This window comes from Pristis pectinata, chromosome 28 (assembly GCF_009764475.1).
Source record: "Pristis pectinata isolate sPriPec2 chromosome 28, sPriPec2.1.pri, whole genome shotgun sequence".
Lineage (NCBI taxonomy): Eukaryota > Metazoa > Chordata > Chondrichthyes > Rhinopristiformes > Pristidae > Pristis > Pristis pectinata.
The window spans coordinates 15,697,912-15,713,302 of NC_067432.1; the positions used below are offsets into that span (position 1 = coordinate 15,697,912).

The 15,391-nt window shown below is 42.1% G+C and overlaps 1 protein-coding gene across 1 annotated transcript in view; it reads right to left on the reverse strand.

Moving 5' to 3' along the window:
* LOC127583893 (WD repeat-containing protein 72-like) overlaps positions 1-15,391 on the reverse strand; it is a 230,103-nt gene that overhangs the window by 161,061 nt on the left and 53,651 nt on the right. The window contains exons 9-13 of the mRNA XM_052040283.1: positions 14,630-14,732; positions 9,518-9,659; positions 8,158-8,403; positions 3,241-3,461; positions 1,723-1,918 (exon numbers count right to left, since the gene is read on the reverse strand). Coding sequence (XP_051896243.1) covers positions 1,723-1,918; positions 3,241-3,461; positions 8,158-8,403; positions 9,518-9,659; positions 14,630-14,732 — 908 coding nt within the window. The remainder of the gene's footprint in view (positions 1-1,722; positions 1,919-3,240; positions 3,462-8,157; positions 8,404-9,517; positions 9,660-14,629; positions 14,733-15,391) is intronic.

Sequence of the window (15,391 nt, forward strand, 5' to 3'; positions counted from 1 at the left end):
TTTGGTGAGGCTGCACTTGGAGTACCTGATCAGCTTGTTATAGGAAAGACATGGTTAAACTGGAAAGAGTGCAGAAAAGATTTTTGAGGATGTTGCCAGGATTAGAGGGCCTGAATTATAGGGAGAGGTTGGCCAGGCTAGGTCTTTATGAGAATGAGGGGCAGCCTTATAGAAATGTTTAAAATTATGAGAGGCTTTTCTCCAGGGTGGGGGGGTCCAAAACTAGGGGGCATAGATTTAGGGTGAGAGGGGAAAGATTTAAAGGGGACCTGAAGGGCAACTTTTTCACGTAGAAGCTGGTGAGTATCTGGAATGAGCTGCCAGAGGAAGTGGTTGAGGCAGGTACAATAGTACCATTTAAGAAACACTTGGATAGGTACATGGAAGGGTGGGGCTTAGAGGGATATGGGCCAAATGCAAGAAGTTGGGACTAGTGGAGTGGGCATGGTCGGCATGGACTGGTTGGGCCAAAGGGCCTATATCCATGCTGTATTGCTCTGTGACTCTATGCTTGGAAAACGCAAATTCTACTCAGAATTCTTCCATGTTATGAATGGGCAGAGAATTGGCTTTGGTTGGGGAAGGAGTATAATCCAGAACACCGGCAAAGCTTCCCCTTCTACTTCAAATTGTGTCATGGAATCTTGACTATACATTTGATGCACATTGCAAGCAAATGAAAATCTGGTTGAATCTCTCTTCCCAAAATGTTTCACCTGGGTTCTTATCTGCCCCACTGAGAGTGCTCTAAAGTATTGACCAGGGTGTCTGTGCCATTCACAATTTCAAATCCAAAAATGGCCATGTCCATAGAAATCAGCTTGGACATTGAATTTTATGCATTGCATGGACTGCTTAATGAAACATTTTGTGTATTGGCCTGCTAACTGAACAGAGCAGCTTTATGCTTGTACCAGGGCAATGTTTAATGTAATATCACCAGCTTTCAGACACAGAAGGAATTAGCTTTACATCAGTACCCCTACACTTGTACAGTGTGTGGTATGATTGCAACCGTACCAGTCCAACAATCATAAGAAAAATGAGCCTGCACACATGAGCCAGCTTCAAACAGCACTGAACAGAAATAGTGGTGAAAAACTGTGATTTTAAAATCCTCAGCTTTGCTTCATCAAATCCCCAATGGACTTGTCAGTTCCATTGCTATGAACCTCCTCCAGGCCTATAATCCTTTGAGATTTCTGCCCTCCTCCAATTCTGGCCTCTTCCACATCTGTGGTTTTATGGCTGTTTCACAGGCAGTAGCATCTTCAGAAGCCTTGGCCCTAAGCCCTGGAATTCCCTCCTTAACCCTCTTTACTTTGTTATCACTTTCTCTCCCTTAAGATGTTTGTTAAAATTTCTTTGACCAAGCCATCGATCACCACATCCTAATATCTTAGCATGTGGCTCAGTGTCAAAGGTTTTTAACTGGTGTTCCAGTGAAAGACATTTGGAACATTTTATAACATAAGAAATGCTATATAAATTCTAATTGTCGCTATTAAATAAAGATGGAGGGTCTCTGGCTCAGGATTGGAATGTCAATGTGCATTTGCCAGTATTAGTTTTCTCTGCAATGCAGCTACTCAAAATAAGTGTCAATAGCCCACTGTGTATTACTCTGCTGAAAAATGCACAGGAAATTAATAATCCATCATAAATAAACATTCAATGAGAGATTTTGCAAAGTACATAAGTGTTTGGGAGATATTTGCATACCAGTCTCAATGTCCCAGACATAAACTGCTCCATCTTTGCATCCCACTATCAGGAGGTCTTCTGCTGGGCGCCATTTTATTACCTTCACAGGAGAGAGATGCTTCCTTGCATGCATTATGCATGTTCGACACTGAAGACTCAGCAATGCTACAGAGTTATCATTTGTTACGCAGCAAATAGTCTGGTGCATCTCTGGCTAATGGAAGAAAAAGGGGGGCATGTTTAGTTCTTCATTAAATGCAACTCAACAAACATTCTTACCTCACATGTAGAAGAGCAAATAAGCATTATATTGTACATTATTTGGAAAGAGAATAGTGAGTTACTAATAAGTTGCCTCAACCACTGATCTGGTGACAAAAGCACAGAAGCTGGAGAGCCCTAAATCCAACTATTTACATAACTCTGGAATAAAAGGCAAGTATCACTATCATGACCACCACAAAACAAATGGACTGCTATGAATGCTATTCTAGTTTACTAAAGCCCCTCAAGGAAGGAAATCTAAACAGAATAATATGGTTGATTCTTAACTGTGCCCTAAAATATCCTTGCATGCCACTTAGTTAGGGGCCAATTAATAATGGAAAATAAATGCTTGGCTCACCAGCAATGTCCACCCATTAATGCAAACAAACTTGATCAAAAACAGCATAGAGGAGCAATCCTGGTTTCAGTTCAGACATATTGCTCTTTAATAAAGGAAATTCCCTGTAGGATAAGCACCTCCTCAATGGCCTACAACACTCATCTTTGTTAAAGATGATCATTGCCTTGGTTAGCCGTGGTTCCAGGGATAACCTTGAGTCATCTTCCAGTTCCTCACGTTTCAGAGACTGAATCTTCCTGTGAGTTGTGACAGTGCAGACTGTAAGGTTCTCATCACCATAAGGGAGCCTGACCCTGTCCTGGCCCAACAATGCACACATCCAGCAAGGGCAGCTGGAGAACAATTAGAGGCAGGGATCCTGCTGCTGTTCTCTTCCTCAGCCCAGATGAGGTGCTGCCAATTAGAGCTCCCCTACTGTGCCCTGACTGAAATGTCTAATAATAAAATTAATCTGTAATTGTCTCAGTTTGGTAAGGTAGTGCAGTTGGGGGGTGGGGTGGGGATGGGGGTGGAGGATTAGAGGAGGGGAAGAAGTGGGGTGATTAGGAAGTGACTATGGACTTTGCATGGATAAAGGTGAACCTGTGCAGAATCCTGCACTGGGACACAGCTCTTGTTACATTAGGCACTGTGCCAGCAAATATATTGATGTGCTCTTCCATAAGTATATCCAGCTAGGAAATGATTATAAACACCCCATTACTGCATGCATTACATCCATTTAGAACCTATTAAAATGTTAAATACAATAATGAAAATGTTTAGTCCATAACATTTTTATATCAACATCAATATCGTGATTTTTTTTCATCACTTAATCAATGGGTTATTATTGTCCCAATATGTCATAATGGAGCTAAGGACTCAATGGGAGAACATTCATTTACATACATCTTATCATTACTTACACTGCACTCTTCTGGGCACACAGACAGGTTCAGAACTGGGCCTGCATGCAGCACAAATTTGTGCAGAGCTTCTCCTTTGAACATATCCCACAAGATCACACACGATTCTTCGTCTCCTGAGACCAACCAGCTGGGGTCAAAGGTTGCAGATTTACTGTGTGGGTGGAGGAGGCAGGTAACTCGACCACAATGTCCGACCAGAATCCTGTGGGGTAACCAGGCTGAGAGAACAAAGGGTGATAGAGACATGGTCATACAATACGAAACAAGCTCTTTGCCCAGCTGAGTGTGTGCAGACCATAAAGCGCCCATTAATTCTAATCCTACACTGATCCCATTGTATTTCTCTGCACATTCCCATTAACTCCCTCCAGATTCCTCCACTTACCTGTACAGCAGGGACCAATTTACAGGACGACTTACAGTGGCCAATTAACCCACACAACTTTGGGATATGGGAGCAAACTGCAGCATCGGAGGAAACCCAGAGGGAGAATGTGCAAACTCCACACAAACAGCACCAGAGATTGGGATTGAACCTAGGTCACTGGAGCCATAGGACTACAGCTTGACTAGCTTTGCCACTGTGCCATCCCTGGATTATATAACTGCATTTTCTGGGTTTGAAACTCAGGTCCCTGCTTTGCAGTTGGAGGTCCAAATATCAAAACTACAAGGAGCAAAAAAGACATGTTTTTCCAAGTTAAAATCTAAATTTCATTAATACTCTGAGTTTTGCTAGTAAATAGTGGCAGTTTCACACACAAGACTCTGAATGGTGTCCATCTGTGGACACCATGCAGTGTTGCTGAGATTCCCAAGCACTTGCACTGTGGAATCAGCTGTTGGAGCTGGCCCCAGGATCCATGATCCCAGTAATTTCAATGGTAATTGCTGGCCTGCAGGGAAGGAAGCAAATGAAGCAAAGAAGGAAAGTTAAACAACAAACAATCTGCTGGAGGAACTCAGCGGGTCGAGCAGCATCTGTGAGAGGAGAGGAATTATCGATGTTTTGGGTCGAAACCCTGCAGTAGTACTGAGGGTGGAGAGGGGAGGTGGCCAGTATAAAGAGAAGAAGGGGCGTGGTGAGGCAGGAGTCCAAGGTGATTGGTGGACTGAGGAGGGATGTAAGATGACAGGCAGGTTCCACCAGGTCAAGGAGGGCAGCAGGGGTGGAGATGGAAGACAGTGGTAGGTGAATGATAGATGGAGGCAGACAAAGAGAGAAAAAAATATATTGAGAGGCAGATGGAGCAAGGTAGGGGAAGGGGAGTGTGAGGGTTGGATACTGCTGCTGGAGTGTGTATGTGTAGTGTGTGCAGTGGGTGGAAGGAGTTAGGAGGGGGAGACAGACGGTGATGGGGAGCTGAGTAGGGAGTGAGGTTGAGGGAAAGGGGACAAAAATGGGAGGACTGGAAGGAGAGAGAGAGAGGGAGGTAGAAGGGGGACAAGGGGGGGGAACCTACTGAAGGGGAGGGTTACCAAAAATTGGAAAACTCAGTGTTCATGCCATCGGGTTGTAGATTACCCAGACGGAATATGAGGTGTTGTTCGAATATGAGGTGTCATTCCTCGAGTTTGCATTGGGCCTCACCCTGGCAGTGGAGGTAGACAGATCGGTGTGGGAATGGGAAGGGGAATTGAAATGACATGCGTCTAGGAGCTCAGGATGGCAACTGTGGACCGAGCGTAGGTGCTCTGCAAAACAGTCGCCCAATCTGCGCTTGGTCTCGCCAATGTAGAACACTGAATGGAGGAGATGAGGTTGGAGGAGATCCACGTGAATCTTTGCCTCACCTGGAAGGGCTATTTAAGCCCCTTGATGGTGGTGAGGGAGAAGGTGTAAGAACAAGCGAGACACCTCCTATGACTGCAGGGGAAAATGCCAGGGGCCAGGGAGGGGTGGATGGGAAGGAATGAATGGACCAAGGAGTCACGGCAGGAGTGGAAGGAGGAAGGCAGAAAGGGCTAGGGAGGAGAAGATGGTGCTGGTGGTGGGATCTTGTAGTTGGTGGAAATGGTGAAGGATGATATACTGGATGTGGAGGCTCATAGCGTGAAAGGTGAGGACTCGAGGAACTCTATCTCTGTTCTGTCTGGGGGAGGAGGGAGGTGAGAGCAGAAGTATGAGAAACAGAGGAGATGCAAGATGCAATGTGGTTTCATTAACCACAGCAGAAGGGAAGCCACGCTTCCTGAAAAAGGAGGACATTTTAAGTTGTCCCGGATTGGAAGGCCTCATCTTGAGAACAGAAGGAAAGTTTCCTTTACTTAAACTTTGGTTTCGGCTGATATTTTGTGACTTTAAGTATTTATCTGTTTTAAGAGATTTTTAAACATTTTCTTCAATTTTAATAGTTTTTAAATACCCCTGAATGTTCAAGATATTCAGAGACATTTAGATTTCTCATGGCTTTGACAGCCAGCAAAGCTGGGAGTGGAATTTTGTCGACCGTCAAAACCTTTGGGGGAATTTCAGGGACAGCGCTTCTTCATTCAAGACTGCTGCTATAGGAGTCTAATAGCTCGAGTCTAGGGTGATTCAGACCACCTACGCATCAGGAGCAGAAAACTAGGGGTGTGGATGATCATGGGTTGTCATTGCAGGAAGCAGACACATTGCCTTGGGGTGACCATGGGTGGCATTTACCAGCCGTGGATCGATGGGTATGGGGTGACCATATGTGCGATTGCAGTCAGTTGCCCATGTCAGCAAGATTGGCCCAAAACATTCACAATTCTTTGGATTTTTTCTTTCAGTGAAGATACTACAGTTTGCCAGCTACAAATAACATCAAAGTATCCACTTTATAACTCCCTCTGGCAACAAACTGGTGCACCCTGCAAACATAAATCCTTTTATTCTTGACAACGTGAAGAAAATTCATTTAACAGGTCCCATGGCGCACACAAGGATAAAAGAATCACTGTGAACGTTGCTGAATTAGGTTAACACCTCATGGCCCCAAATGGGATTTTCTTGGAATATAGTACCTACTGATAAGTCCAGCAGTTTTTGCCCCTTTCTAATTGCTCTTCAGAACGTGATGATGAACCTTCTTGGATCGATGCAACTGATATGATTCCGTAGACAGCTTCAACAGACTCAACAGGAAAGTGATATATTCCTAATGACGGATTGTGTGCAACTTGGGGTTGCCTTTGTCCTTTGGATTATGAACTTTGTGGGCTTCGGATCTGCTGTCAGAGATGAGGTGACCTGCTGGAGGGTCTCCTGTAAATAGTGCACACTGCAGCCACAGTAAGCTGATAGTGGACGGACTGTTCTGTCTTAGAAGAGGTTAATTTCATCCACCCACTAAATGTAAAGTATTATACCCACAGGTGTGCAGAAGCGGTAGAGAAAAACACACCATAAACTCTCAAGCCACTCAGCTACTCTTTCAGCCCCAGTATTTATGTGGCTATTCCATAACAGCTAACCCTGGATTTTTCTTTGTTTTAGTGCAAACTGGCATTGCTTGCTTCAGTTACTGAAGAACCACAAATGGAGTTGCACAGTGTGCACTCAAGAGCAGACAACCCTCCTCCTAAAGGTCACTGATACAGTTGCTGAAGATAGTCAAGTCAAAGGCATTACCTTCAGGACGTCTTTCATCAATATGCTCAGTTTGAGATAATGTCCAATATTCACAACCAAAGTAACTGTCCTTTATGCTGGGTATGACTCCAGCCACAGAAGATGAATTTTCTTTTTCATCCCTTTTAATTCAATTCCATTTGGAGTCCTTGATCCCATATTCCAACTTGGTGTAAGGGCATTACCACTGGAATTCACCTGGCATCCATAGAGTCATAGACCTATACTGCAAGGAAACAGGCCCTTTGGCCCAAATGGTCCATGCCTACCAAGATTCCCATGTAAGCAAGTCCCATTTGTCTGTGTTTGGCCCATATCGCTCTAAACCTTTCCTACCTATGTACCTGTCCAAGTGCCTCTTAAATGTTGTTAATGTACCTGCCTCAACCACTTCCTCTGGCAGCTCATTCCATATGCTGATCACCCTCTGGGTGAAAAAGTTGCCCCTCAGGTTCTTATTCAATCTCTCCCAGACCTGGGGAAAGACTGTGCTCATTCACCCTATCTATGCCCCTCATGATTTTATACACCTCTAGAAGATCACTCCTCATTCTCGTACGCTCCACAGAGTGAAGTCCCAACCTGCTCAACCTCTCTCCATAACTCAGTCCCTTGAGTCTCAGCAACGTCTTCACAAATCTCCTCTGCACTCTTTCTAGCTTAATGGCATATTTCCTATAGCAGGATGACCAAAACTGAACACAATATTCCAAATGCGCCCTCACGAATATCTTGTACAACTGCACCATAACATCCCAATTTCTATACTCAATGCCTGACTGTCAAACTCTAGCAGGCCAAAAGTCTACCTGCAATGCCACTTACAGGGAACCATGCACTTGTGCTCCTCGATTCCTCTGTTCTACAACACTTCCCAGGGCCCTACCATTCTATGTTTGGACGAAGTTTGTAATAAGATCTGAAACTGAGTGGCGCAATGCCTCTTATAATTACTAGCTTTCTAGCTTATCATTTATCTTTCTGAATAACTGTGGAGGGGTCCTTTAATTATTTGCATCTCATCTGCATTTTAACACACATAAAACTAATTATTTTGTTACTTACATTGTATTTGTTTTTAAATGCAGTGCCTACCACCAATCTGTTGTCTACAGAGAAGGGTTGGTGTTTGGAGTAAACTGCTGTTTGAGGGGAATTAATTAAGGTAATCAACTGAGGGCTCAAAGCAGATTAGATCAAGATGGAGTAGATGACAGGTAGAAGTGAATGCATTTCAGATTCTGAAAATAACCCAAAATATTTTTAAACATATCAGTATAACAAAATATGTAATACATATAATAAAAAAAAGGTACCTTTCAAGAAAAAATGTTCTACTAGGAGTTGAGCTCGTGCTGCATGCAAACCCAAGGTAATTATTATCCGCCCGTTTTCACATCCACAAACAAGTTTTTCTAGATTTGGAATATAAACACTGGCTGTAATCAAACCAGCCTGAATTCCATTCACATGTACACCCAACTGGTCCGTTATTTCTTCTGTTGTGGTCTTGTGCTGTTCAAATGCTCCTTGAAGGCTCAATGTTCCAACCATCTTAATCTCTGAAAGTAGTACATATAATCAGAGCAAATAAAAGATCTTCAGCCACCTAGACTCCAAAACAGCAACTCTGTCTTCTCCTTTTAGGTTTGTCCTTATACAACTGTGACATGTCTAAGTGGCAACGACAAGTCATGAGTGTACTCAGCTGCCTTCAACAAGTCTCAATATTACACAGAAAAAACTTATCCGCAAGCTTAAAAGCTGAGTTATGCAGCTAGAGTTAACAGTGCAGCCTAAAGGCTGTGCTAGAATTGTACATGCAAAGGCTAATGACCATTTTGGTTGCTTGTCCAACTGCATCAAGTTCAGTTGCGACCACTGCCTTGTCATAGAGCTGGGCTCAGAAGATTGACCACATGTGAGGAGAACAGGACCTAGCAATGTTCTGGGGGACTGCAGATGTAAGGATCTGGGGAAGGGTGTGGGAGGGTGAGGAGGGATGTCCAGGTTCATGATGATGATGGACTGGGAGGCAGGTGGGTGGAGGTTGGTTGGGACTGGGTATGGAGGAATGATTAGAGGCCAGGAAACGTGGTGGGAAGGATTGTAGGGTTGGAGTGATACTGGAGATCGGAGCATGATGCAAGGTTGGTTTAAGGCAGGGGAAGGAACAGTGGGCAAGGATTTAAGTGAGGATTATACTTACCTAGCAGCTGTCCTCCAGCTTGATACAGCAGGAATCAGATCAGGTTGCTGAGGAGCTTAGTTCAAGTTAAAAGACATGCCCTGGATAACAAAAGGATTGCCTGGGAATTCATGTCATCCCATGTGCCCTGACACAGAGATCAGGTGGGCTTGCCAAGTGACTCATAACAGGAAGACCCCAGTCCAATTTTCCAAGAGCACAAAACAACCCAAAAATATTCAATAGCATGCCTCACCTACAGAAAAATCAATTTTCAATTGCATACAATGAAAAATAATTATTAAACTATTGTATTTCCAGGCGGTAACACCTAATGAGCAGTGGAAAGTGAATACATTTTTACTGCTCTTCTTCTGAAGCTGCCATTTCATTCATTAATGGACATAACAAGTCCACAGTTAGATGCCCTAACAAAATGGTGAAAGAAGATCAATTAAAGAAAAGAATACAGCAAACTTCACTTTTACCTTGCGGGGAGCCATCACGTTTGGCCATCGGAACATCAGGAATATGCCACATGGAAATTTTTCCTGATGCTTCACCACAGAAGAGAATCTTATGAAAAGGCTCCTTACGCTCATTGATGAAAATCAGAATTGCCTGAAGAAACTAAAAAGGTAGAATGTGGGGAAAAATAATTCCTTTTAATTCCATTTTCCAACACTAATTTTGCCAACTTCTTCAAAGTGAAAGTTGATCTTTTCTGTCTAATTTTGAAATGTATCAACCATTTCAAACTTAAATAAGACAGAACTGCTGTTAATACTCAGCATGTCAGGCAGTAGCTGTAGAGAGAGAGAAAAAAACGAAGATAACCCTTCAGGTCAATGACTGTTCGTGAAAACTGATCAAAGTTTTGATGAGAGGTCGTCAATCTGAAATATTGGCTTTTTTCTCTTACCACAGCTTTTGTCTGAATATTTCCAGTAAATTTCCTTTACTTCAGATTTTCAACATCAATAGTATTTTGCTTTTGAACCTTGCCTGCAATTTCATGTTTAGCTGGAGTTCTGCATAAACTGAACCCATAAAATCCCACTGTTCTGTCTTTCAGTTCATCAGATGTTGAACATATCAAAACCCGCAGCAATTATCAGTTCACAGGTTTGAGGAGAAAAAAATGAACAGACACTCCACATGAAGACATTTCAATCAACCTGCTCTCTCTCCCATCTGGTCTACTCGCTTTTTTTTGTTCAAAGAATAATTTTTAATAGAATTATAAATCCTTTCTTCATCTCCTGTACACTCAGTTTGGACTTGGAACCCAACACAGAAAGAAAGTACTGTTTGACCTGTTGTAAACTGCCTTATTAGGATTGTTTGCTCAGCCATTTTAACCCAGTTTAACCAAATGAAGAATGATCTTCACTTCCATTGTGCCACATCAGAAATGTTTGTTTTGTGTTAACTAATTTATACATTTGCACAGTTTTCCACTGGCCTCATGATCCGAGGCAAACCAGTGGGATAATTGTCATGATATTGTATTACTATATCAGAGAAAAGCATGTTAAAAACATATAGTTCTGCAGATTGATCATGCAAAAAAGGTAAATTGTCACTGCTCCCAGTTCCATTTATATAGTTAAGACTATATTAGCCAATGTTGTAAACTCATAAACACTCATACAACCTAACAACCCAATATAGCATGAGTAAAAGATAGATAATACTGGAAGATTTGTGGCTAGGTGGCAGCCCACTTTAAGTAGTGAGTTAATGAAACAGAAGATGGTAAGGATGCAGGGTCTGTGTTTGAGATACTCCCATATGGTGAGGTTTTAATCTTTGCCAGGTGCTTGAAAGCAACAGTGCTCAGAGGGAAAGGGGTAAATTCACAAATGAACTCCAGCCAAGATCTTCTGCTGTACCTCCTAATTACTGTTTTAAGTGTATTCCTAGAGGCTCAGCAAATTCCAACATTTTTAATTGCATCCAAGTGCCAAAATCAGGATTGTGCATGGGAAAGATGCCAAGCTCTATTCTATCTAACAAAAGGAAGTCAAAGATCTCTCCCACATGTCAAAAGAGGTGGTTTTTTCTGGCTAGGAGGCTTAAGTGTGCAAATCCTCTGTAAGAACTGGTGCTTTTTCTTTTAAAATCATAAGGTGAAATCATTCAAACAAGGAACACCTGTATTAAAAAATATTCTGCTTGTTGTTTATTTCAGTAGAAATGTTAAGATGAAAGAGATGCATCAGACACAACTAAACTGCCATTGCACTGTATCTTAACATAAAGATGAGTCTTAGTGATGAAATTCTACAAATATGTAAACAAAATTATCTGTAATTTCACCATTCATATTGTAGGATTTGGTCATGATGGATATCAGTATAAATACGTCTGTAAAAATGTGTTTAGACTGTTCTATTGTGATTTGGGAATGTGGCTCTTATCAATATTCAAATGATCTTTTAATTGACTGAGCTGTGCTCTTAAGGTTTATGTCATCTGAACCCTAAATTTATTGTGGCGTCTTTGATATGTTTGGTCTCCATTACTGTACATATTACAATGGTTACTGCATTTGGCTACACTCCATTCTCATCATACTATAAAAATGTCTCTATAAAATACTTCCTCACCCAATTAATTCCATACAGAATTTTACAGATAAGCACTCATACAACATAACAATCCAATACAGCATGAGTAAAAGATAGATGATACTGGAAGATTTGTGGCTAGATGGCAGCCCACTTTAAGTAGTGAGTTAATGAAACAGAAGATGGTAAGGATGCAGGGTTTGTGTTTGAGATACTCCCATATGGTGAGGTTTTAATCTTTGCCAGGTGCTTGAAAGCAACAGTGCCCAGAGGGAAAGGGGTAAATTCACAAATGGACTCTAGCCAAGAATACAGAATTTTACAGAAAGCTCTATTTATAAGAGAGGAGTACATTTGCTGTCAATAGTGGAAGCTCATCATCATTCTGACTTAGCAGTCAGATTCTACAGAAATAAACACTTCAGATATTTTTAGTCTATAAAAAATCAAAATATTTAATAAAACCTGCACTGCTTCAGTGGGGCTACCTAATGGTTTGATAGCCATTTTTTCTTACAGCGAGATGGAACTAGCAGATTGGAGTAATACTGTTGGCTCTGCATCAGGTAACAAGAGTGGAGCTCCTCATATTACAACTTGCATAAATGGACAGAGCACCATGTACAAAAGTTGAGTCTACAAAGCATTTAACCTTAAGCCAGCTCACCAGTTTAAAAAGAATAGCTGAGAATTTGTCATCATACATGTGTCTTTCTACTATCCCATGAAGGAGGGCCTGGGTCTGTTTTAGAGGAAGACCCCAGACGGTCATAGTTGAACACGAGCCCCAAGTTGTTGTGCGTCATAGAACACTTTTCCACCAGGATTTCCTGCCATTGCAGAGATTGAAGGTCATGGAGCAAGTGAGTTTGGGAGAGAAGTGGGGTGAGCAGGCAGGTCGGATTGAGGATCTGAGGGAGAAGATCCATGAGGGGAGGAGCTTTCCAGACTGGAGAGAGCACAGCACAGATGGAAGCGGCACTGCAAGTAGGAGGCAGGCAGACACAGATTTCACTTTTAGTTATTCAATTTTTGGGCTCTAGATGGTGGTGATGGGCCACCTTCTTATACCGCTGAAGTCCTGATTAAGATACAGAAATTAGACCCAATGCCAATAAATAAACACAAAGATACTTCAAGGTCAACTTAGTGTGCAACACGATGAACCTATATACTGTACATTCTGCCCTTGTCCTTCCTAGTGGTAGAGGATGCAAGATTGGGAAGTATTTTTGGAGTAGCCCAGGCGAGTAATTCTAGTACCTTTTGTGGATGGTACACACTGCAGCCACTAATGGAGGTAATAAATGTTTAGGGTAATGGATGGGACCAATCAATCAGCTGCTTTTTCACAATCATAGAGTTATAGGTCACACAAGAACAGAAACAGGCTCTTCCTCTCACCATGTCCATACTGACCAAGTACCCATTTCTCTTAATCTCATTTACCTGTACTTAGTCCATAACCTTCTTTGCCGTGGCAATTTAAGTGCTCATCCAGATACTTTTTAAATGTTGTAAAAATATCTGCCTCTTTCTCAGGCAGTGCATTCCAGAAATGGTGTCCTAGTTGGTGTCAAGCTTCTTAAATGTTGTTGGAAATGTACTCTTCAAGGCAAGTGAAGAGTATTCCAACACACTCCTAGCTTGTTTCAGGTGGTGAGTTACTTCACACAGGATTCCCAGTCTAGGACCTGCTCCTTAGTCACAGCAATTTTATGGCTGGGTCCTTTGAGTTTCGAATCAATGGTAGCCCTAGGATATCGATGATAAGAGATGTGATGGCATTGCCACTAAACATCAAGGATAAAAGGAAAGACTCTCTCATGTTGGAGGTGGTCACTGGCTGACCCTATTATGGCACAAATGTTACTTGCCACTTATCAGTCAGTCCATGCCTGAATGTTGTCTAGATCTTGCTGCATGCAGCCATGGACAGCTTCCCTTCTGAGGAGTTGCAAATGAAACTGAATATCCCCACTTCTGATCTTATGCTGGAAGAAAGGTCATGAAGCACCTGGAGATGGATGGGCCTCAGACTCTGCTTGGAGGAGTTCCTGCAGTGATACCTTGTGACTGGGATAATTTAGCATGATTGTAGTGCTGCACAACAGGATGCTTTGGTGTTAGACATTGAAATGCCCCATCCAGATATATTCCGTGCCTTTGCATCTTTCAGTGCACCTTCCACATATTCTTCAACAAGGAGGAACACTGAGCCATCAGCTCAGGGAGGACAGTAGGTAGCAGTCCAGAGGAAGTTTCATTGCCCATGTTTGACCTGATGCCATGGGATCTGGACTTAATGCTGAAGACTCCCAGAGCTACTGCCTCCCACCTGTATACCAATGTATTACTACTTCTGGTGGCTTGTCCTACCAGTGGAATAGAAGGTACCCAGGGATTGTGGAGGGTGAGTCTGGCACATTCTCTGTACAGAGAGACGCCCACATCAGGGTCAAGTCTCTGAATTTCAGCAACAGTCTCCAGATGTTTGTGTGGGGGACTTGAATGAATTGGTGCTAACGTCAATGTCAGGTGGTCCATCTGTTTTTTTCTCCTTTCACTGTTTCAATGTGGTAGTATAACTGAGTGCAGAGGTGATCTACCGTATTGGTGGGTCAGAAGTCACATATAGGCCAGACCAAGTAGGAATAGCAGATTTTCTCCGCTGAAGTGCATTAGTGAATTGTGGGATTTTATGGCAATCTAGTGGTTGTCGTGACTAATACGTTGTGGGTTTTGTTGTATTCCATATTATTAACTAAATTTAAGTTCCATAGATGCCATAATAGGATTTGAACTCTAGTCTCAGGATTGTTTGTCCTGGCCTCTGGATTACTCCTCCGAAAATTTACCTGCTACACCATGAATGTTCCTTCAGTTGGGGAATTGGTGGTGGGGTTTTACAAATGTGTTGATGCAGTTATTACTTATACTGTACGTAGCAATTTTGAGGCATATTTTAAAAGATATAAATGAAAGCTGCATGAAATATTAAACTTTCTACTGAGAAATATGCATTACCTTATTGCTAATATCACTTGACGTGTAGCAAAGCAGACGAGGTGTAACAGTCTCACTTAATGAGTGTTCACGAGAGATAAAGATGCCAGTTCTGAACAAACTGCTATAAAGACATTGAAAAAGTTTTGTGATCAAGTGTTGTGAACTGGATTTGTAACAAAATGTAAACAAAGCTAAACAGGTTAGTAACTTTTATGAAAGAAAGGCAAACAAATTGAAGATACAGTCAGCATTATTAATATTATTGTATATACTTAAGTTCTGCATTCTACTGTTTTATATTCTATTTAAAATTCAATTCTCCACTCACTTAAAATCACCAAATGATTGTAAAATTCTCTTTTGTGAAGGGAAGATCCTGCCTGACCAACCTATTGGAGTTTTTTGAAGAAATCACAGATAGGGTGGATAAGAGAGAGACGGTAGATGTTGTGTATTTAGACTTTCAAAAGGCCTTTGACAAGGTGCCGTATAAGAGACTGATTAATAAGATGAGAGGTCATGGAACTACAGGTAGGATAACAGAATGGGTGGAGCATTGGCTGGTTGGCAGGAAGCAAAGGGTGGGAATAAAAGGATCTTGTTCTGGTTGGCTACCAGTTACTAGTGGTGTTCCACAGGGGTCAGTGTTGGGGCTGCTTCTTTCTACCTTATACATTAACGATTTGGATGATGGAGTAAATGGTTTTGTGGTCAAGTTTGCGGATGACACCAAGATAGGTGGAGGAGTAGAGAGTATTGAGGAGACAGGAAGGTTGCAGA